At 41.3% G+C, this 24,910-nt stretch overlaps 1 protein-coding gene across 3 annotated transcripts in view; it reads right to left on the bottom strand.

Moving 5' to 3' along the window:
- Positions 1-24,910, bottom strand: part of DIS3L2 (DIS3 like 3'-5' exoribonuclease 2) — a 360,246-nt gene that overhangs the window by 296,238 nt on the left and 39,098 nt on the right. For 2 of the 3 annotated variants that reach the window (XM_052655148.1, XM_052655156.1), the window contains exons 2-3: positions 9,194-9,337; positions 8,515-8,672 (exon numbers count right to left, since the gene is read on the bottom strand). In XM_052655148.1, the coding sequence (XP_052511108.1) occupies positions 8,515-8,672; positions 9,194-9,245 (210 nt within the window). In that variant the 5' untranslated portion in view covers positions 9,246-9,337. Of the gene's footprint in view, positions 1-8,514; positions 8,673-9,193; positions 9,338-11,024; positions 11,071-24,910 lie in introns of those variants that run through there. The other variant, XM_052655165.1, reaches the window with a different exon arrangement.

Genomic DNA, 24,910 nt, shown 5'->3' with positions numbered 1-24,910 from the left:
GGATACTAAGCAAGGCTCCAGAGATGGTGTCCGATTTGGTCCTTGATGGAGGAGCAAACTTTGAAGATAAGTCAGAAGAGAAATGCAGGCAAGACTGATTAAGAGGGGACTTCTCTGGTGGCCCAGTGGCCAGGAGTCCCTGCTGCCAAGGCAGGGAGCACGGGTTCGGGAGGATCCCACATGCCAGGGGCAACTAAGCCTGCGCGCCGCAAGTACTGAGCCAGTGCTCTAGAGCCCAAGAGCTGCAACTACTGAGCCTGCGCTGCAACTACTGAAGACTGAGCGCTGTAGAGTCTGTGCTGAAGCCACAACCACGCGAAGTCCACGCACTACAACTAAAGAAAGCCCGCACACAGCAGCAAAGATCCAGTGCAGCCAAAAATAAATCAATGAAAAAAATTTTTAATATATGTATTTTTAAAAAGAGTGATTAACAGAACAAATACTTTTCTACCACCATGCTATATCAGGGTAAGAGACACGGGACTGGGAAGTGAGGCAGGGAAAGACCCCAGAGGCCTGTCCCTTCTTACAAATGTCATTACAACTTCACTTTTAGGACAGCTGTTTCTTGTTGGGGGAGGGAGGAAAAAGCTTATTACATTTATCCACTCACTCAACAAATATATCCTTATTTCCTGACAGCTAGTATCCCAGGCACTTTGCTAGGTGATGAGGACACAATGGAAAGAGAGTCTCTCCCCTCAGAGCTTACAGTCTAGTGAGGGGAAATAAACACTCCAAATAAATAAAAGTAAACTCATTGATTTTTTAAAATTCATTTTCTGACCCAAGTTTCTTTTTCTTCCCAGTGAATGGTTAGTACATGAAGAAGCATAGAGCTAAGAATACCTTCTGCTTTGAAAGTTCCTTTAAGTATAGAGCACTCAGAGATGCCATGACTGGGTTCAGGCGAAAGAAACAGGTTTGCTCAGGGCTGTATCTTGGCCTGATTTTGTGTGTGTGTGATTTTTTTACTGAGATATAGTTGATGTGCAACATTGTATAAGTTACAGGTATACAACATAGTGATTTACAATTTTTAAAGGTTATATACTCCATTAACAGTTATTATAAAATATCTCAACTCTATTTAAAAGAACAAATATTATAAGGACCTAAAAGATTCTATTCTTTGTTTAAAGTGTTTGTTTATTCGGTTGTGCTGGGTCTTAGTTGTGGCACACAGGATCTTTAGTTGTGGCATATGGGATCCAGTTTCCAACCAGGGACCGAACCCAGGCCCCTCTGCACTGGGACCTCGAAATCCTAGTCACTGGACCACCAGGGAAGTCCCAAGATTCTATTCTTGATTGTCTGTCCCAAACTTCCTGATACATAAAAGTGTACAAGGAGGGAGAGAAGCCTGTTTCAAGAAAAGCATTTGCAATTTGACCGCAGCAGACTTTACCAACTGCACCTCAGGAACATAATGCCATGTGAGTGACCACACTAAGAAAGAAGAATCTCTAGCAGAGTCCAGAGAGGGCCTCAGTCATCCCCACAGCCTGACAGAAGACGCTGTCAGCAAAGCATGTCAAGAAATGGCCTTGTAACTGAAAGAGATGTCTAGCAGATGCCTTGTCTTACTCACTGCCTATGTAAGTCTAGGACTTCCATTTTCACCTCTTTATAACCATCGCCTAATCTGCCCCAAACCCTCACCCCTCATTTCCCCCTATACCCTCTCCTAGGCCTGGGACATGTGGCTCCTACAACCTCCATCTCTTTGCTTAAGGCTCTGGTGCCTCCTCGCCTCCATGGAAACCATGGAACACTTCCCTTCAAGTCCTCTCAGAGGGAGCCGCTTTTCTCTCCTATCCCATACAGCTCAAGGACCAGAGAAGAAAAACTCTCCCCCCTGGCTTCCCCACTGCAACTTTAAGAGTATCCATTTTTTGCCCAGTCTCTCTCCAGATCCCCAGAATCCTTAGCAGTTCATTCATTGGCTCCTGCTCCAGCTCCTTGGTGCTGTCATCTTCAAACCTTCTGGTGAGATCCCTGATTTACTAATACTCTGCCTCTTAGCTCACTCTCTTCCCCTCACCATGTTTATTTCCTTCCTCAGCTACAGAGTTGCCATGGCTTGTCATTATCTATCACCCCTGCAAACCCTGAGCCAAGGGTCCTCCTCCTCTTATAGTCAACTACTAATGAAACCTCACTCTTGGTTGACTCCAACTACCTGCCTGAGTGTCCATGCCTACACCCAAGCAGCTAAACATTATTGTAGAAAAATACCATATAGCTGGGCTAATGAGTCTAACTTGGCAATCACAAACATGTTTTATTTGGCTTACAGGATGTTTGAAAATGCTTAAAACTGAGGAATTTCACACATAAATATGTATTTCCAGATTTTCATGAAAAATCAGCCACATGGCAGCAACCACCTGAGTTGAATAAGAGATGCTTCTCTTACAGCAATGAAAACAATCGCAAATAACACTTATACCGGCTTATTACATGTCACACAGTTTTAAGGGCTTTGTCTATCAACTAATTTAACCTTCAAAACAACCCTATGAGGTAGGTACCATTACCCTCTTTTTATAAAATGAGAAAATGGAGGCACTGAGACGTGCCTCAGAAAACTAAGATCCTGGCATCTGGTCCCATCACTTCATGGCAAATAGATGGGGAAACAACTGAAACAGTGAGAGACTTTATTTTTGCGGGGAGGTGGGGAGGGCTCCTAAATCACTGCAGCCATGAAATTAAAAGGTGTTTACTCCTTGAAAGAAAAGCTATGACCAACCTAGACAGCATATTGAAAAGCAGAGACATTACTTTGCCAACAAAGGTCCATCTAGTCAAAGCTATGGCTTTTTCCTATAGTCATGTATGGATGTGAGAGTTGGGCCATAAAGAAAGGTGAGTGCTGAAGAATTAATGCTTTTGAACTGTGGTGTTGGAGAAGACTCTTGAGAGTCCCTTGGACTGCAAGGAGATCAAACCAGTCAATCCCAATGGAAATCAACTCTGAATATACATTGGAAGGACTGATGCTGAAGCTCCAATACTTTGGCCACCTGATGTTAAGAACTGACTCATTGAAAAAGACCCTGATGCTGGAAAAGATTGAAGGCAGGAGGAGAAGGGGATGACAAAGGATGAGATGGTAGGATGGCATCACCGACTTGATAGACATGAGTTTGAGCAAGCTCTGGGAGCTGGTGAAGGACAGGGAAGCCTGGTGTGCTGCAATTCATGGGGTTGCAAAGAGTGGGACATGACTGAGTGACTGAACTGAACTGAGAGGTGCCCACTTGCACACCACATTCAAGCCCAAGCAGTCTGGTTCTAGAGTCCTTGGTCTTAACTACTGCAGACTTCCTCTCCATTTGCCACAGCCACCACCAGACCCCTCTTCACTCGTTTGTGCCATCTGTTCCTTTTCCCAAAAAACCAGTACCAGTTCCAAACCTCAGTCTGCCCTATTTTGGTGAATAGCATCATCATCCATCCAGCAGCTCAGCTCAAACACTGCAGAGCCATCCATTATGACTCCCTTTGCCTCACCCTCCACAATTCACTCGTCAGCAGGTCATGCCAGCACTAGCTCCACGTCCACCCACTTCTCTCTGACTTCACTGCCACCACCCATGTTGCCATCGCCATATTTTCTTGCTTGGTTTAGAGTGATAGCCTTTTACGTGGTCTCCCAGCTTCTACTCTATTCATCTCACAATTGCCAGAGAGCTGTTTTAAAAGCATAAGATAGACCATGTCCTTCCCCTGCTTATTACTCTTCCATGACTCCCCATCAGTTCTTTGAAGAAAATCCAACCCTCCAACACAGCCTAGAGAACCTACACAGACTGGCAGCTACCTAACTCTCCCATTCATTCCCAACATAATCCCCTTTGCTCAGTATATTCAACAGGGCTTCTTCTAAGTCCTCAAAAATACTAGGCCTTTTTCCACTTGCCATTCTTTTTAAAAAAATAGAATAGAGGCATTTATTGATTTATGTGTTTAAAAAATCCAAGGTTATGTGGCTTCAAGTGAGGTATAAAATGACAGCTCAAGATTAGGTTTGTTTCCACTTTCCAATCTGTTCCCTTGTATAGGTTCATTTTTTAATTTAATATATATATTTTAATGATGTATAGTTGACTTATAATGTTTCAAGTGCACAGCAAGGTGATTCAGTTATACATATGCACATATATTATTTTTGAAATTATTTTCCTTTATAGGTTATTACAAGATATTGACTATCATTCCCTATGCTATACAGTAACCCTTTGTTGCTTGTTGCATATCTTTTTGTTTTAATTAGAAATCTAGCATTCTATTCATACTAAGTCAAACAATCGAAATGTCATAATTTTTTTGGTTAGGCAAAAACTGATTAAGTTTTCTAAAATATATATAGTATACATATTTATATGTATATGCTATACAAAAGCTTTTGTATTAAACCTGATAAAGTCTTGAGAAAGAAGATCAAAAAAAAAAATGAAGAGATAGAGAAATTGGAAAACATAAACTAAATGAAATAGGAGCACTGAATATGAAATAGAAAACGTGAAACAAACTGATAAAAGTAAAAGGTCATCATATAGTTCACTTGTTTTTAACATGGCTGCTCATAAGAAACATATCTGGAGCTCTAGTGAAAAGAAAGCAATATCTGCACATCTGTATTTTTCAAAAACTTCCAAGATAATTCTGATATGCATCTGGATTTTTTAAAATGATTACAGGTTTTTCTCTTAAATGGCAGTTTTGGTGATATAGAGTTCTATTATTTTTTCTGTTGACCAATCATGATGCAATGGTATTAAGTGAGTTACATAATCACAGTAGTAAAAGATGTTTATCAGTTTTCACAATCACCACTTGCATTCTTCTACTAACTTATCTCACTGCCAATAATGTTCTTTTCCTAGTTCTCCAAATATCTGGTGCAATCTCACCCTTCAGATCTCAACTCAAGTCACCTCCTCAAAGAGGCCTAATCTCGCTATGTAGAGTGGCACCCCATAGTTATTCTCGCTCATCATTCTTGCTTTCTTATAAGCACACAACACAGACTGTAATTTTCTCTTTATTTCTTCAGTTGTTTTTGCCTGTCTCCCCCAGAGAAATGCCTGTCTTGCTCACTGGTATATGCTTGGCACTTAGCAGGTGGTCAAGAGACACTTGTTAAAGCGTATTAATTCATGTCTGCAGAGTTGAAGTTCTCCCACCCCACCAGTATTTATGTCATGAATATCATCTGTTCCTTCTAAATGACTGGGCAGTCCACTATAACCCACTATTCTTCTCTTTAACTCATATCTAAATGTTCTCTAGCTGATTTTCCCTCTTAATAAATGGTAAATGTCCTAGAGACAGGACAGCCTGTCCTGTCTTCCTGGGCAAGGATTTCCTTCAGGGTCCAATAACAACTTTACACCAACATTTTAGCCTAGGAGAAACTTGATTTCATGCCTAAGGCAGCTCTTGGGGCTCAGCCTGAACCATCTTTTGCCAAAGAACCACCTAGGACTATGAAACAAACCAATTTTACCATCTTTATACCCATGTCACCTTGGTCATCACCCCAAACCTGAACTCCTTCCAGGCCACTCTATCCCAGACTCTCATTTTCCCCAATACCTCCCATAATAACTTCCCAATACTGTACCTATGGAGAGAAAAAGGACATATGTTTTCCAACACGAAAGCTCATTCTCCAAAAAAAATTTCAAAACTGCATGTACATGACCATGTGCTGTTGCCAGTCAGTTCAAACACAGGAAAGAGATTTCTTTGGTCACTGTGGACTTCTCTTCGCCACACATGACAAAACACCAAAAGCACTGAAAATAAAATAATTATTCCACTCCTATTAAAAAATATCTCTTTCAATAAAATTTTCTTTAGAAGGGGAAAAGATAAAGGACGTCACAATATACTTAAGTCTGCATACAAAAGTTAACGAATGCTACATCTAATTAAGATGTAGCATTAAGATTTGAATGCCACAGCATTCAAATATCTTTCCTTGACTAGCTCCTTACCTTACCAATCAGGGCCTGCACAGATGGACTGTTTCTCTGCCTATGAAACCCTTATTTACAGTGTTGTATATTTCACAAGGTGACCTCATATCTGGAACCCATTCCTTTCCCATCTGCAGAGAACAACTGCTCTCATCTGTGGGGGGGGATACTCTGGCTGCAGAGTCCCATGATGTCACACGCCAGGAGGAATCACTTACAAACTCCTGGGAACCAGAGTTGTTATATTGATCAGCTTTTTGTTTTAATATTAGCAAAGAGTTGTTTCAAAAGCAAAAACTAATAAGAGGGAGCAAAAATAGTACCATTGCAGAATATTTCCCTCAGCCTATCTCTATGGATTTTATAAACGATTTTTCCTCCATGTCATAACGACTAAGGGTCCACTCACTCTTCTTCCAAGACAGTACCTTGATCCTTTATTCAGTCAGTAAATAAATATTCATTCGATATAAATGTATTAAGCATCGATCAAATGCCAGTCATTGGCCCAATCTGTGGGAATAAGACATGACCCTGACCATAGGGAAGTGAACAATCTGTTTGAGGAAACTCAAATGCCAAGAAATGATAATAAGTTTAGAATAAAGGGTAAACAAAAAGGTTGGCTTCAGGAAAAGTGATAATGACCAATTCTGGTTGGAGAATTAAGTGAAGCTTCACAAAGAGGTAACATTCAGGTAAGGTCAAGCATGATTATCTTAAGATAGTGGGAGAGAGCATTCCCAGCATCAGGAACAGCGTGTACAGAGTCACAGAGGAATCAAAGAGCAGAGTTTTTATTGGGGACGTTTCGAAGATCAGAGTGAATGGAGCAGAGCGTACCTGGAAGAGAAGGGCAGGAGATAAGACTGGGAAAAGCACAACAGGTCCTCATACATGGAACAAGACGAGGGCCAAGACACCTGCAGAGGAACGGAGTGCAGTGTGTGCGCTGAACAATAAACAGCAAATAAACGGATTAATGAATGAACAAATGTCCAGCTAAAGCTTTAACTTTCCTGAGAGGCCTTATCAAGGAAACCAAGGGATGCTTTAAAAAAAAAAAAACCCACCAATGGTACCTCTGAAATCATAAAGAGCAACTAATTTGTTAAAAATAATTTTTCATTCAAAGTCTATATTAAGCATATGTACTGGACCCACAGGTAAATACAAAAAGTGATTAAAAAAAAAAAAAGGACAAGAAGATGAGAGTATCTGTTAATTGGCTGGATCTCCAGCCCCAAATACAAATAGAGAAGCCAGACACTCAGAATGAGAGAAAATGGAACACAGTCAACATCTTCAAGTGAGCCAAATAACACATGGCAATGTTTGTATACTAACCTAAGAATTACATAAAACAGACTTAATTCAAAGGATATGTGGCCTTGCCTCCCTGTTCATCTCATTACCGACTACCTGCCTCAGATTTCACACTTGAAAAGACCCGAGCTGTCCTGCTCCATACTGTTTCACAGGTCCTGTCTTCATTAGTGCCACGCCCTCTCCTTATCTCCCTCCCACACACACATCACTCATTTACCACAGTCATCCTTCACTATTCACCGCAGGGGTCACCTCCTACAGTTTCCCGGTTTCCCCAAACATTCTCCCATACACCCTGGTCACACTGTTATCTGAGCACTTACCCTTTATCTTCAAATCATCTCTCCACAAAAATGTCTGCCGCACAATGGGGCCACAGGCTCAACGTACGGAAAGGCAGCCTCACCCACCTTCATCTCGGGAGCACCTATGTGGGATGCTCCTATACAATGGCCCCTGGCTCACAGTGGATACTCCAACCTTTGCGGAGCCAAACTGCTGAACTAGCTTGTAAAAATATCTAGCAAACTATAAAGCTCTCAACAAATACTGTCTGCTGCTGTTTACTGTTTCCTTTTCGACCTTACTCTCTGTGGTCAGCGTCCACGTGCTCCAGGCTAACTGACCTACAATGTGTCTTACAGCCAGACCCTATATCCTACTTCTCTCTTAGGAGCTCACACTGGTCCCCAAGAGAAGCTCCTTCTCTTCACTTAACTGCACCAATCCATGGCCTGGCTCTAATATACCCCTTCCAATAAAGCACTCCTAGAGTCGGGCATGACTGAGCGACTTCACTTTCACTTTTCACTTTCATGCACTGGAGAAGGAAACAGCAACCCACTCCAGTGTTCTTGCCTGGAGAATCCCAGGGACAGAGGAGCCTAATGGGCTGCCATCTTTGGGGTCTCACAGAGTCGGACATGACTGAAGCGACTTAGCAGCAGCAGCAGCAGACAACCCTTACAGGAAGTCATGACTCCCTCCTCTCAAGTCTCAGACCATTCTGTGATGGTCTTGTGACACTTCTCACCTCTAGTTGCTCTGGAGGTCCAAGAAGTGGAAAGCCCTGAGCCTGTAATGGCATCGTTTCTTTCATGCACACAGCACAGAAAAATAGTTTCATGAATAATTGACTACTTCTGATTCCATATATTCAAGGAAGAGCCTTCTAGTATATTTTAAGCACCTGGATAAGTGTTCCTCTCTTCAGGCCTTCTGAAACATCCTCCTTGGACATGTAGGTTTCAAATATGCTCTTTTTCTTCCCTCGTGTGGTCTTGCTCTTTGACTTTTTGTCACCTGGCGAAGCACCAACACCATGTGGGCCAAGCAAAGAGGACACACCTAGAAACATGAGGCAGCAATCAACTTTTTCCTCAAACATCTCTGTATTTTTAAAATTGGGGATATTTTACCTTTTTTAAAAAAAAAAATTAAAGACCAAAAAAAGAATAAAATCCCCTGATAATGATTTCAGATAGTTATAAAAAGGAAAACTGGGTGGGAAAACATAAATAAAATGTACACATATGAGACCTGAATTTTAAATCAGCACCACAATATACATGGAACAGAACACAAGTGATGGGCTCAGTATGCTTTGCTGTTTATAGACACAAACTTTTAAAAACATGAATTACTAAAAGATCATCACTTTTCTAGAGGAAATTAAACAGCTGTACTCATTATAACAATATATTAAGATAATAAGAAACCACACAATTCTAAAGTAAATAACCTACAGGAGAATATTTAAGAGGTCACCAAAAGGATTATAGTCCCTCTTTAGTCCTAAGACCTGCCCTGTGCCTGCATTCCAGTTTTATTTCCAGTTGCTAGAGTAAACTCCATTTTCCGTTTGCTACCTCTGGGGGTCCCCAGGGGCCGGAGGTTCAGCCGGTAGTCAGGATGGCTCATTACTGGTTCCAAGGTCACCTCCTCTCTCCAGATCCCGCAGGGCCTCCACTGCTCTGAATTCTTCCCGCCTTGAGCAGCTCAGGTGTCACTAGCTGAAACCAAAAAGAGACAGGTGACTGAAGGACAGTTAACCTGAAGCCTCCTCTGTGCCCTAGGAGATTCAGGACTTGGATGGTACAGGCAATGCAGTGTCCCCCCCGGATCCCGGCGTCAGTTTCTGGTCGGCAGTTAGTCAAGCACACCATCTGTCCTGAGCTGCTTTTCAAAGCGTTCAACCTCATGGGTATCACAGCCTGCTTGCTTGGCCCAGTCACTTCTACTAAAAACCTCCACAAATAGAGCAACGGGGTGAAAATTAAGGAATTCTGAGGTTCTGTTCAGCTAGTGAAATGCACAAGAGCAGGAGAGAATATGGTTTTGAAGATGGTATATACAGATCTAGAATCTAAAGGCTATCATGAAATAAGTACTAAACTAGGGCTCAAGAGATGCATATTTACTAAATTTAACCTTAGACAAATGATGTTCTTCTGTGAAATCAAATAAATCAATTTCTCAGAGTTCAGCAACATAACCTAACTTACTGCCACAACCAGATGTCCAAAACTATGCGTGGAACCCCCAATGATTCACTAGCTTTCAAAAAAAAATGCAGTATTGTAGTTAGACATCTACTTCCCTTCTCTTACCTGCCATCATGTAGTTAGACATCTACTTCCCTTCTCTTACCTGCCATCACTTCAGAACAGTCCTGTGACCAGAAGCTCAGGCAGCTGCTCCTAAGGAATACAAGCAGCTGCCTGGCTCAGCAGACTGGAATGTGGGGCCCTGCAGCCAGTCCCCCAAACCCCAGCCTTCCACCTGGATACTGAACATGTCATCACGACATCTCCGTCTACTCTCTGCTGGCCACCAGCCCAGGCTTCAAGCCTATACTTGCAAATTTCCAAAATCCGGGTGGGCAGCCTGCTTTCCAATAAAATGGATCAAGATGTCATTCTGAACACTAGCTTCCATTTCCGCTAAATTTCCCACACACAACCTTCACCAAAATGATGTCATTCTTCTTTAAGTCAAAATTAATGCTAACTCAGGAAAGAAGCAACAGAGACCAAGAGTAACAAACCACTCAGTGATACATGACGAGAGTCAGAGATAAAGTCGAAAAGTTCCAAGAAGGGAGAGAAACAGATGGTCTGAGACATGTACCAAGGCAGAGGGATGGCACCTTCCAGAGTCCAGACTGTCCCACTGGCTTTATTCAGAAATGTACTCGCCTACTCCTTCATCCAACAACTGTTTCCACAAGGCACTATGCTAGGCACAAGGAGGGATACAAAAGTTAAGGAGACTTAAAAATCATATCAAAATAACAAGTAATACAGGTGGGGAGTAATAAGCACTTTACTTTTTTTAAGTATGGGTACATGTCTGTATGATGGAAGAAGAGTACCTTGAGGTCCAGAAATCTGAGAGAGCTTCAGGAAAGATTTTAAGGAAGAGCTGAGAATGTGAGAAATGCATGCTGCTGCAAAAGCGGGGGTGGGGGGAGGGAAATACAGACACGCAAACAGAAAAACACAGGGCGGTTCTTGCAACGTTAATTCCATTTGGACAGAGTCCAGCCTATATGAAGGGAGGCAGTGGCAAGGAAAACAAAACAAGTTGGAAGGTCTAGAAAACCAGCCCCATTTTCAAAGGCAGTAGGGAAATTTCTGAAGCGTGAATGAGCGGAAGAGAAGAACAACAGATCAAAGTTGTGTTTCAGGAAAAGTTAACCTGGCAGAGCACTGAGAGTCATCTGGAGTCGAGAGAGACTGGCAGCAGCTGCACCTTCGGAAAGAACCAGAACAGACTGGTAAGAGGAAAGGAAGGCCTGAACTAGAGCTGCAGCTGCAGACACGGAAACAAAGAGACTGTGAACATGACCTTACACAGGCCAACTTGGCACCACTCGGCAACCAGGCATATCTGAAAGAGAGCAAGGAGGTGGCAGTTGGGTGAGATTTCAAGTAAGGAGGCTGGGAGATAAAAACGACGTGAAGTATTACATCCCTCTACGTGGCAATACATACCTCTATTTATACTCTACACATGGAACTACACACTTCTACCTCAAAAACTTGAAAACTGAACCATCACTTAGATAAATTAGCCAGCCATTTGCACAAAGACAGTATGCCAAAGTTTTCTAGAATGGAAGAGACTGCCAAAAATGGGTAAGCTGATACAGAAGAGGGCCTAGGACAAAATCTGGGTTAGGGCAACTTTTAAGAAATGCAAAGAGAAGAAGTAGAAAACATAACAAAGAAGCTAGCAAAGATATAGTGGGGAAAAAACCAATATAGTCTGATGAGAAAAATAACTTTCAAAGGAAGACAGGTTCACGGTTTCAAAGGAAGACAGGTTCAGGGTTTGCACCAACTACTGGGTATGAAAACAAATAATGGGAGCCTTAGGGTGGGGCGAGGGGTTGGAGCTAGCTGCAAGCAGAAGAAAGACAATTCAAAAACAAGAGCTAGAATTGAAAATGGGGTACTTCATATCAAGTCTAGATGCAGGCAAGAGTTCAAAATTCAAGGGAGGTACTGCCAGTCCAGTGAGACGGAGGTACAGAGATCTCAACTCAAAAGTCCACAGGCAAGCTGCCTTTGTAAAACTTTTTTTCCACAGCAAATATCTCGTTGGTGTGATATGCACCTAACTTTCCTCTCTAGCTCAGGAAGATATGAAATGTTTGGTTGGGTTCATTACTGTAAACCCCACTGGCTCCCATAGTATCTAGGATAGAATAGGTGCCCAATAATCATTCCTTAAATGACTAGATGAGTTTTGTTTTCATGAACAAGCAGTGAGAACACCAAGCAAAGCAGGGTCATTCAGGGAAACCATGCGAAAAACAAGTCAGCAAAGAATGGGAAAAACCAGGAAACCCTGTTGGCAAGAATAAGCCAGGCCAGCTGAGCAGAGCAGAGAGTCAAAGTCTGCTTTTGGGTTTCAAAGTACTGAAAGGAGACGGAAAGATTCCGAGAATATAAGACGCTAAGCAGCAGGTGGACAAACAAGCACTCTTCCCTTCCCAGTGAAGACTGTGAAGCCCATTACCCCTGGAGAAGACCCACATGCTCCTATCCTGAAAGCACAAGCACACTCAAAGCACAGGCTACCCTCTAATCTTCACCAGAATGCGTGCCACCACTACACCGCCCAAGCCCACCAGCTCCTAGACAGGGTGTTTGCCACGGAAATAGCTACACATTCTGAAAAGCTGGGCTGGGATGAGGATGAACACGCAGTAGTGGGCCAGAGTGCTGCGTGGTACAAGAAAGCAGGCATGAGGAAGCAAAAGCACTAGACTCGAGGAAGTGAGAACGAAGAAAGCATCTGGGCGAAAGAAGTGATGGCTTGAGACCCCATGTTCAGTACAGAGTAAGTGCTCGAAATTCTGAATAAATGAAGACTATCTGGGACAAAAAACAGGTTAAAATGAATATATACTAGAGAGAAATATGAGTAGCAGGACCAGGATTAGGGACAGGCAAGCAAGGTATGTAGCACAAAATATTTATAAAGGCAAAGTCACACAAGTGCCAACTTCATGCTTGCAGGAGTCCAAGAGTAAGTGCCTCCTTAAATGTTTGTGCCCTAGGTATCTCACCTGCCTTAGCCCTGTGTCTCAGTCAGCCTTATGAGTAGCAAGAACGGGAGAAATTCATGAATCTGGGTAGTGAAGGAAAGAAACTCAAGGAGATAAAGTCATGAGAGGTTTAAAGAAAGAAAAGGTTGAGCCTATTCAGAAGCTAAGATGGAGCCAATGGAAAGCGAGAGATCATAAAAACACATGAAAAGGATATAATTGAAGGAATAAAAAAAATAGATAAGATTATAATAAGTATCACATTTAAAAAATAGAAAATTAACATTACAAATAATTAGGAAACACATAAAATAATTAAGGCATTCCCTGGTAGCTTAGCTGGTAAAGAATCCGCCTGCAATGCAGGAGACCTCAGTTCAATTCCTGGGTCAGGAAGATCTGCTGGAGAAGGGATAGGTTACCCACTCCAGTACTCTTGGGCTTCCCTGGTGGCTCAGCTGGTAAAGAATCTGCCTGCAATGCGGGAGACCTGGGTTTGATCCCTGGGTTGGGAAGATCCCCTGGAGAAGAAAAGGCTACCCACTCCAGTATTCTGGCCTGGAGAATTCCATGGACTATATAGTCCATGTGACTCACAATAGTCCATGTGACTCACAAAGAGTCAGACACAACTGAGAGACTTTCACTTTCACTAAAATAGTTAAGTAGTGCTAAAACACTACTTAATATTATTTTTTTAATAGCCAATAAATCCCTACTTCACAACATATTCTGAACTAAGATTTAAATAAAATATAAATGTTTAAAAATGAGTCAGAGAAACAAAGAGAAGGCAGGAAGAAGAATCTCCCAGGATGGCTGAATGAAGAGTCTGACAAATATTATATACCCCTAACAATAAATATGGACAAAATCATCAAAACCAACCATTTTAAGGGTCTAGATGCTAACCAAAGGCTACAACAAATTGAGAAGTGTTTATTCAAGAAAATCTACTGAATCTCAGTAACAACAGGGAGAATGTGTGGTGGTTTAGGCTGGAGCTCCCACCATCCTACACCTACTCCCAGTTCCTTGATGTGGAAGTCCTACTAAAGCAGCAAGCAAGCCCACGGCCACAGGGAACTAAATTTGTTTAGAGCAGAATAAGAAGAATTCCATGTCCATGGGCATTTTCAAAAACAATAGTGACTCAAGGTGCAAAACAACAGGGAAGGCCAAGGCCAATATCACAGCTAGTCTGAGATTGCAGTACTAGTTAGGGCAAGTACCAGACCAGTAAACTAACCAGAAATTTAACAGGGAGAATCAGGCAGTAAGACAACCAACGGGTTCCTTGTTAAGAATCTACTTTTTCCTCCCGTGTGCAGGAAAGACTGTAAACATACAGGAGGGAAATGAGTGGGCCCTAGAGAGCTCATCCCTGGATGAATGTGAGCCTTGCAAATACACAAAGCAAAAGCCAGGGCAGAGCCACATAATGCCTCAATTTTGAATACATTTCCCAAGTCTCGCCAGGACCACTGATACAGGATGGGGGCCTCATTGTTGCAATGAGTTAAAACATAACTTCTAACTAATCATAAACTGACTGCTAAGACATGCAGACTCAGAGGCAACTACCAGACAGTCATGCTTAAAAAAAACAAGAAAGAAAGAACTGAACAGACACATGCGTGGCTACATACTACAGGAGAACGCAGACTCTACAGAATTAGCCCATGCAAGCCACTAAACAAAAAGAGCAACCACCTCCAACTCTGAAGGAAAAGGAATCAGAATGCAGAATATATTATCAAAAATGTCCAGATTTCAACAAAAAATTATAAGATATGCAAAAAAGGAAAAAAATAGGAAAGTGTGAGCCATACACTGGGGCAGGGGATAGTTTCAATAAAAATTATCTCTAATTGAGTCTAGATTTTTAGATTCAGTCAACAAAGACTTCAAAGAAGCTATTATAAATATGCTCAAAGAACTAAAAGAAGCTGTCTTTAAAGGAAAGCATGATGACAATGATTCATCAAATAAAAATATCCATAAAGAGATACAAATTATTTTTTAAAAAGAACTAAATGTAAATTTCAAGTTGAAAGAATACTGGAATGAAAATTTCACTTGAAGAACTCAAGAGCAGATTTGAGCTAACGGAAGAAATAATAGGTAGACATAGAAAAACAGATCAATTAAGATTATTCAATCTGAAGAAAAAACAAAAATGAAAAAAAAAACTAACTCAAATTCAGGATTTGTAATAAAGAATAAGGCTCCATTTTTTTCATGCATGACCACTAACTCATCTTGAGCCTCATCTCCGTCTTCCCCTTTGACCCATCCTGGACAGGTTGGTAAGAAAATCTATTGCATCCTCACCTTTTTTGGCACAAGGGGGAAATTCAAATTTCATAAATGCCCAGCCTGCACATGGACCTTTGAATCTCCAGTTCCCTAACCACTATAAAGGCATAAATCACTCCGTCCACCTGGCTCAAGCCAGGCCAGACATGCTTATACCCAACCTGCTTTGCCCAGGAGTCTCCTGGGTAAGTAGTAAATTTTCTCTCAAACTCTTGATGTATGGAGTGCAATCAATACAGGCACGCTACTAATTGGGAAGGGGTCTGTTCCACCTCCACAGGGTGACCATAAAACAGGAATGAAAGAAGGGACAGGTCTACTAACTTTATAGAAATGAAAACAATTATAAGGGACTCAATGAGCAAATTTATGCCAATGAGACAGCTTAGGTGAAATGCATATATTCCTAGAAAAACACAAATTACTGAAGCTGACTTAAGAAACAGAAATTTTAAATAGACATATAAAAAATAAAGAAATTAAACTGGTGATTTTAAATCTTCCAATTTAAAAAGTCTAGGAACCTTCGCAGTGAAAGAAAAAATAATACCAATCCTTTTCCAATTCTTCTAAAAAATAAGGGAAATATTCCCCCAATTAATTTTATGGAGACAGTGTTTCCCCTGATACTACAAGCAGACAAATACATCCCCAAAATTTAACATTTAAATAGTTTCAATTTTTAAATTTCTTCTTAGAAATTGTTAATTTTAATTGTTAATTGTTTATTTGTTTAGAATTGTTAATTGTTTCTTTTTCATTTTTTGGTTTTTGTTATTGTTTAATTGTTTAGAATTGTTAATTGTTTTTTTTCATTTTTGTTTTTTCTTCAGATTGAATAATCTTGATTGATCTGTTTTTCTATGTCTACCTATTATTTCTTCCGTTAGCTCAAATCTGCTCTTGAGTTCTTCAAGTGAAATTTTCATTTCAGTATTCTTTGTTAATTTGCATTTTTTAGGCATTTGTCAATTTCACTTAAAGGTTCCTTTTTTCTGTGGGGGGTGGGTGGTTGTGGTGATGGATGTTAAAATATCCTCATGATCTTTTTAGTACTAGTAGCAGTCTGCTATTCTTCCTGAAATGATGGAAATTTTCATTTTTTGTGCTGCCCAATATAGTAGCCTCTAGCCACACATATCTTCCGAGCATTTTGAAGAGTGGCTAGTGCAACTGAAAAACTAAATTCTAAATTATCTGTATTTCATCTTTATTTTTATAGGACATTATTGCAGGTTTTAAAATTCTAGATTGTCAGTCATTCCATTGCCTTCTGGCTTCCACTGTGTCTGTTGAGAAGTTAGCCATTAGTCTTCTTGTTGGTTCTTTGAAAATATACTCTATTACTTCTCCTCATCTCTGGTGCCTTTTGAATTTTTTTTTTTAGTTATCTATAGTTTGGTTTACTACAATAAACCAAGGTATGAACTTACTTTTATTCTGCTTGGTGTTAGTAAGGTTTTGAGAATCTACTGTTTGGTAAGTTTCAACAGTTATGCAGGGATGGCTGAAGTTATGGGAAAACCCAAACGAACTTTTCAGTCAACCCAATAGAAAGCTTCCAGCAAATAAATCTCCTTCGGTATCATTTCTGTCCCATTCTCTCTCAACCCCTTATCTGGGACTCCAATCACACACTTCTGACCTTCTCAACGTCTTGATGTCTCCCTCAATCATTTCAGTAATTCTCCAATTCATTAATTCTCTCTCCAGCTCTATCTAATCTTCTGTTGTACTAAGTCACTTCAGTCACGTCTGACTCTTTGCAACCCCATAGACTGTAGCCTTCCAGGCTCCCCTGTCCATGGGATTCTCCAGGCAAGAATACTGGAGTGGGTTGCCATTCCCTTCTCCAGGGGATCGTCCCAACTCAGGGACTGAACCTGGGTCTCCCTGCGTTGCAGGCAGATTCCCATGTGAAAGAAAATGAAAGTGAAGTGGCTCAGTCATGTCCGACTCTTAGCGGAGCCAACCAGGCTCCTCTGTCCATGGGATTTTCGAGGCAGTAGTACTGGAGTGGATTGCCATTTCCTTCTCCAGGGGATCTTCCTGACCCAGGGATTGAACCCAGGTATCCCGCATTGTAGACAGACACTTCCCACGTGAGCAGGGCCTAAATTCTAACCCTTCTCACTCTGGCCCTAAGGGACTATCACACGCACTACTCAGATGCTCAGCTTCTAAGTCCTTCAGTTGATCCCTCCAAAAAAATTAGTAAACATCTGTAGGAGGCGAACAATCCAAAACAGAAGCTTTGATTCTCTCCTAGATATTCATTTATGACCTTTCAAATACCTTTCAGTGGTTTTTTTCCTTTGCTGAGGAAAAAAGGGTGGTAGTGACCTTTTCTAGTTCTCAGAAGAAAGATCGGTTTCAAATTATTTTCTATGCTGTAACTGCAAGTGGAAGTACCAACCTAACACTTAACTCTCTCATTCACAGTCAATACCTTCAATTCCCAATTCGCACCTATACGGACTCACTCTTCATTCTCGCTGACAAAAGCTGTCTTATGATTTCATCCTGTATGAGAGGAAGAAATATCCCTACAGGTTTAAAACCCATCCTCCTTAATGTGTGTTCTTCACCCAATTTTTATCTACTCTAGAACTCTGTCATACTCATTTTTCTCTCACAGTAGCCCCCCAACAGAATACATTCGAATTAAGGGACTGGCCCTGCTCTCATTCTGCACACTTCAAGCTACCAGCTACCATTCCATTTCTCTCACTCTCATCTCTGCCAAATTTGAAAATATGGTCAAGACTCATAAGCTCCATTTCCCCATGACATACTCTGTAATCCCCCTTGGAATATGACTTCTGTCCTCACCTCTACAAATGAAATAAGGCTTTCAGTATTCTGAGGGAGGAAAATCCTCATCACTAAAACAATGGTACAGTCTCAGTCCTCTTCCAGGCCCTGCCTAGAACGGAGATGCCACTGATCAGCCCCTTGAACTACACATTCTTCTCCACTGACATCCAGGACACAGCACTCTCTTGGCTCTTCTAACTCTCTCTGCAGTTCTCAGATTTCCTTGTTGAGGCCTCTTCTTCCTTGTACCTCTTCAGTTTCTACCATTTGCAACATTCTATCAAGTCTCATCTCACTTCTCTGTTAAAAAGTTTTAAATCTACATCTCCAACCCCTCTCTCTGCAGTTCTTGAACTTTCCAACTTCCTGCGGAATACTGGCAAGCACTTTGAATGCAACATGTTTCTAATTCAAGTTACTATTGTCTTCAAACCAGACTTTCAGCCTTCTACTGCATCCAGATTAATGACATCATTATCATCTCTAGGCAGCAAACAGTAGTCATCTAATTTCTTTTTCTCCATTAAGAATATTCTATTACCAAATTTTGTCTATTCCATCTTCAAAATGTATCCTAAACAGATTCCTTCCTTTTCAACTTGATTAGCACTGTGTGAATTCAGGTTGTAGCCTAAGCCTAAAATGAAAACAGTTTAACTGGTCTCTCAACCACTAATCTCTTTTTTTTAAATCCATGTTTCACCTAAAAACACAGAATATATTGAATGCACAGCATTTGCAAAACTCTTCAGGGTTCTTCAATGCAACTCTTTAATCTAACCTACTGTAATGATTAATTTTATCTGTCAACTTCACTGGATCCTAGGGTGCCCAGAAATTTGGCTAAACATTATTTCCGAGTCCATCTGTGAAAGTGTTTCTGGATGAAATTAGCGTTCGAATTGGCGGACTCAGTAAAGCAGTTCACCCTCCCTAACGAGGGGGAGGGATCATACAATAAGTTGACTGCCTGAGTGAAATGAAAACGCAGAGAGGAAGAATTTGACCCTTCCAGTCTGATTACTTGAGCTGGGATCCTGGTTTTCTCTTGCCCTCAGCCCCACTGGTTCTCAGTCCTTCATCTCAGGCTGAATTACCCCACCTGCTTTCCTAGGTCTCTAGCTTGCAGAGAGCAGAACATGGGCCTTCTCAGCCTTCATAACTGCATGAGCCAATCCTCATAATAAATATCCTCCAATATCCATGTCCTAGCAGTTTTGTTTCTTTAAAACCCTAATGCATCTATCGTCCAGGTCTCATCTTTGTTAGGAAAACTAAAATAGAGGTAGTCTTGTTCAGACTTCAGAAGTAGGACAGCAGGCCTCTGACCAGCTTCTGAGCTTGTCTGGACCTTGCCTGGACTATGTGCCTACTTGCGAACACATCAACTGTTACCAGCAAGTCCAGGAAGGAGCAAGTTCAGGATAAGAAAGGGAGTGGGTCTTGGAATTTCTTAAGCCCCTGGGGGCCTGGCTAACCCCCTGGGGTCTAACAAAATCTTCTGACTCACAAGGTGAAACAAATAGCTTTATAAAAGTTAAAGAAAAGCAGAGCTGTATTTTTATGTGCAGTGCAAACTGATGATGATACCAGTCTGTGGCCTGGAATTATAAGCAACAGCCCTCAAAGCTGCAATCTGAAGTCTCGCTCATGGAGTGGACACACCTCCTAGGACCCCTTCCCAACTGAAACTCCAGGTTGCTGTTAACATGGGAATTCCCAGCACTGTTCAAGTCTAGATGTAGGTTGCTGTCCCAATTTGGTGATGTACACACTATTACTTCTCTCTATTGCTTCTATTTCTTTTCTTTTAATGCCCGTATATTGAAATTAAGTCAATAATCTTCTAAACAAATTGAAAATGTTTTTGTACAACAAATGGTTTCTTTTGTTAACAAATCCTTTGAATCTAAAATGAAAGTTAAACTTTTGGCAAAACAATCCCTTACTAAAGATTTTTTATCACACCATGTGAATCCCTGATGAAAATAAGTCAGAAGAGCCCATGCTTGGCATCAAAGCTGGAAAAGCTTAAAACCAAATTGGGGGGAGTGGGGAGGGAATCAGTCAAGATGGCAATAAGGAAGATATGAACTCACCTCCCCCTGACAAACACATCAAAAATACATCTACATGAGGAACAATTCTCACAGAAAACTAACTGGAAACTGGCAGAAAGACTCCTGTACAACTGAGGCTATAACAAAGATCCACACAGATTTGAGTAGGAAGGGAAGAGAAGCAATCAGGTCAGGACTTGTGCCACTGGGAGAGGATTCAGAGGAAAAGGGAGAATACACAGGCAGAGATTCACCCTGGGGAGTGAATGTTTCGAGCCACGTATTGGGTGCCCCAGTCCTGGGGTCCAAGCCAGGGAAGACAAGGTCCCTTGGCTGGTTAGACAGCTATTCGGACTAACAGGAAAGCTGCAGGACACCTGGATTCCACTCACAAGGGGTGCACAAGTGCTGGCTTGCATCCTAAGCAGGGTGGAGAAGGCAGACTGAAGACTGCTCCAGTGGCTGCCAAGTTTCCCACAACTGCACTGGCACGTGCCCAGGCCTGAGCTAAGTGAATACCACAGGCACAGGTATTCACCTTGCAGCTCTACACCGGAGCAAGGGCTACCACAAGTGGGAAGAGAGTTTGGCTGTGTGACACAGAGGTGACTCTGTGACACCAGGGTGGTGTCTCTCAGCATGGCAAAGGCAGCCATCGCTGGCATTTACATGGGCAGCACACGGGGATAGTTCCAATCTGTGATGGCAGCCAGCTCACCACAGCCTAAACCCTGTCATGAGTTTAGCGTCTACCCAGGCCCCTCTTGCTCCAGCAATGACCCCCTCTGGGGCAAGGGAACCAGTGCTGGGAGAGGGGAGATACACACTCAAAGGGAGCAGAGCCACTTGGATCAGAACCTCCAGGACTTCTGCTCCATCAACTTGAGATCCAACTCCACCCCCAATAAGGAAGTAATGGTCACTGAGCAGAGGCAAAAGCCCTGCCTTACAGCTGGCTCCACCCAGCCCCTCCATCTCCAACCCTACCTCCTACCAAGGTGACAGCACACCCCACAGAAAGGTGTTGACTCCTGTTAACAACAAATCCAGCTCCCCCACTGAAGGCACTTAGTAAACAGAGACCGTACAGGAACACTGTCACATTTTAAAATCTCAATAGGTAGCCATTTAAACCTAAATGCATAGAGACAGAAAAAGTTAAGCAAAATAAAAATACAGAGGAAATGTTCTCAACTAAAAGAGCAAGTGAACACACCTAAAAATAAATAAATAAATAATGAAACAGAAATAAACAGTTTACCAGATAAAGAATTCAAAGCATTAGTAAATAAGAAAATTAGCTGAATTAGGCAAAAGAATAGAAAAACAGTGACTTTTTTTAAAGGAACTAGAAAATATAAAAAAGAACTAGTGAGAAATAAAGAATACAATAACTGAAAGGAAAAAAACACTATAAGGAATGAGTAGCAGACTCAGTGAAACAGAAGAATATATAGGTGATCTGGAAGACAGAATAATGGAAATCACCCAATAAGACCAGCAAAGAAAAAAAACCTTTAAGAAATGAGAACAATTTAAGAGATCTCTGAAATAACATCAAGCATACCAATATTCACATTAAAGAGGTTCCAGAAAGAGAAAAGAGAGAGAACAGGGTCAAACACGTACTTGATGAAATTACAGCTGAAAACTTTCCCAACCTGAAGAAGGTACAGAAAGCATAGAATGACCCAAACAAGATGAACCTAAGTAGACTCATACCAAGCTGTGTCATAATTAAAACAGCAAGACTTAAGATAAAGAGAGAATCCTAAAGGCAGCAAGAGAAAAAGAGTCATGTACAAGGGAATCCCTATAAGGCTATCTGCTGATTTTTCTGCAGAAATTTTGCAAGCCAAAACGGAATGACCTGATACATTCAAAGTGCTGAAAGGGAAAAACCTGGAACCTAGGATACTCTAACCAGCAAAATTATCATTTAAAACTGAAGGAGAGATAAAGAACTTCAAGACAATCAAAAACTAAAAGAGTTCACCAATACTAAACCTATCCTAAAATAAATATTAAAGGGTCTTTTCTAAGTAAAAAAGAAAAGGCTATAACAAGAAGTAACCATTTACAGGAAAAAGAAAATCCCACTAGGAAAGGCAAACTAATTGTAAGAGCTGATATCAAGCACTTAAATAAAGTGTTATGAAGATTAAAAGACAAAAATATTTTAAAGCAACTATTAACTACAATAGTGCTTCCCAGATGGTGCTAGTGGTAAAGAACTCACCTGCCAATGGAGGAGGTGTAAGAGTCATGGGTTCAATCCCTGGGTCGGGAAGATCCCCTGGAGGAAGACATGGCAACCCACTCCAGTATTCTTGCCTGGAGAATCCCATGGACAGATGAGCCTGGAGGGCTACAGTCCATAGGGTTGCAAAGTGTTAGATATCACTGAAGCAACTTAGCACGCATGCATAACTATAATAAACAGCAAAGGATAAACATGAAAATGTAAAATAAGACACTAAAAACATGAAATATGGGGGAGAGGAGTAAAAACAGTAGATCTTTTAGAATGTGTCTGAACTAATATGACATTCAGTTTAAAACAAGTAGGTACAGTTATAGGTCATCATAGATGAAGCCCATGGTAACCACATCAAAAAGCATATAAGGAGTCCAGAAAATCTGACCTATTCTAAAGTGAAAAAGATTAATACATGCCAATCTCCAAATGACACAGAGGTTAGAATTAAAGACAAGGACTTTAAGCCAGCCATGAATCCTGTGCTCTCTGAGGTAAAGGAAAAGACATGCGAATGAATAAAATGACAGAAAATCTCAACAGAAAAATAAAATTTACTTTAAAAATGGAAATTTTAAAACTGAAAAACACAATAGCTGAAACTAAAAATTCAGGGGATAATCTTAATAGCAAAACAGAGATAAAAATTTAAAAATCAATGAGCTTAAATTTACTAATACATATTATACAATCTGAAAAACAGAGGGAAAAAATTGAACAAAGAGATGAACAGAGGCTTATGGACTTAAGGGATAATGTCAAAAGACCAAACATATAGGTACTTGGAGTTTCAAAAGATAGAGAATGAGTCCAAAAATGTAAAACAAATGTTGACCAAAACATCCCAGATTTGGTGTAAAAGACCTAAATATATAGATTCAAGAAGCTCAGTTCAGTTCAGTTCAGTCACTCAGTCATGTCTGACTCTCTGCAACCCCATGGACCACAGCACGCCAGGCCTCCCTGTCCATCACCAGCTCCCAGAGTCCACCCAAACTCATGCCCATCAAGTCGGTGATACCATCCAACCATCTCATCCTCTGTCGTCCCCTTCTCCTCCTCCCCTCAATCTTTCCCAGCATCAGGGTCTTTTCAAATGAGTCAGCTCTTCGCATCAGGTGGCCAAAGTATTGGAGTTTCAGCTTCAACATCAGTCCTTCCAATGAACACCCAGGACTGATCTCCTTTAGGATGGACTGGTTGGATCTCCTTGCAGTCCAAGGGACTCTCAAGAGTCTTCTCCAACACCACAGTTCAAAAGCATCAATTCTTCCGTGCTCAGCTTTCTTTATAGTCCAACTCTCACATCCATATATGACTACTGGAAAAACCACAGCCTTGACTAGACGAACCTTTGTTGGCAAAGTAATATCTCTGCTTTTTAGTATGCTATCTAGGTTGGTCATAACTTTTCTTCCAAGGAGTAAGCGTCTTTTAATTTCATGGCTGCAGTCACCATCTGCAGTGACTTTGGAGCCCAGAAAAATAAAGTCTGACACTGTTTCCACTATCTCCCCATCTATTTGCCATGAAGTGATGGGACCAGATGCCATGATCTTCATTTTCTGAATGTTGAGCTTTAAGCCAACTTTTTCACTCTCCTCTTTCACTTGCATCAAGAGGCTCTTTCGTTCTTCTTCACTTTCTGCCATAAGGGTGGTGTTATCTGCATATCTGAGGTTATTGATATTTCTCCCAGCAATCTTGATTGCAGCTTGTGCTTCACCCAGTCCAGCATCTCTCATGATGTACTCTGCATATAAGTTTAATAAGCAGGGTGACAATATACAGCCTTGACATACTCCTTTCCCTATTTGGAACCAGCCTGTTGTTCCATGTCCAGTTCGAACTGTTGCTTCCTGACCTGCATACAGATTTCTCAAGAGGCAGATCAGGTAGTCTGGTATTCCCATCTCTTTCAGAAGCTCAATGAAAAGAAGCTTCAAAAGGAAAACTTCAAAGAAAACTACATATAGACTCATCATAACCAAACTGCTAAAAGCCAAAGATACAGACAAAATCTAAAACAACCAAAGGAAAATGGTACACTACACAGAAGGGAATACACTCAAATGGCAGCAGATTTCTTATCTTCTTTCTTTTTTTCTTTTGGCCATGACACGTAGTTTGTGGGATCCTATTTCTGAGACCAGGGATTGAACCCAGGCCCTCAACAGTGAGTGCTTGTTGTCCCAACCACTGGACCACCAGGGAATTTCCTCTTATCCTTTCTTATTGTCTTCTTTCAAGCCATCCAGAAGACAGTGGAACACTGTCAGCACTTCTAAAACATCTTCTTATCATCTCCTAGGGGCTTCCCAGGTGACACTACAGCTAAAGAATCCGCCTGCCAATGCAGGAGACCTAAGAGACTTGGGTTCAATCCCCGGGTTGGGAAAATCCCCTAGTGAAGGAAATGGCAACCCACTCCAGTATTTCTTGCCTGGGCAATCCCATGGACAGAGGAACCTGGCAGGCTACAGTCCATATGGTCGCACAGAGTCGGACACAACTGAAGTGACATAGCACACATCATCTTCTTTCATGATAGCCAGAAGACAACAGGACAACATTT

The sequence above is a fragment of the Budorcas taxicolor genome, chromosome 2, assembly GCF_023091745.1.
Source record: "Budorcas taxicolor isolate Tak-1 chromosome 2, Takin1.1, whole genome shotgun sequence".
NCBI classification, from domain to species: Eukaryota; Metazoa; Chordata; class Mammalia; order Artiodactyla; family Bovidae; genus Budorcas; species Budorcas taxicolor.
Note: the sequence above shows the minus strand (reverse complement) of the source record. Positions and strands in the feature narration are given on the sequence as shown.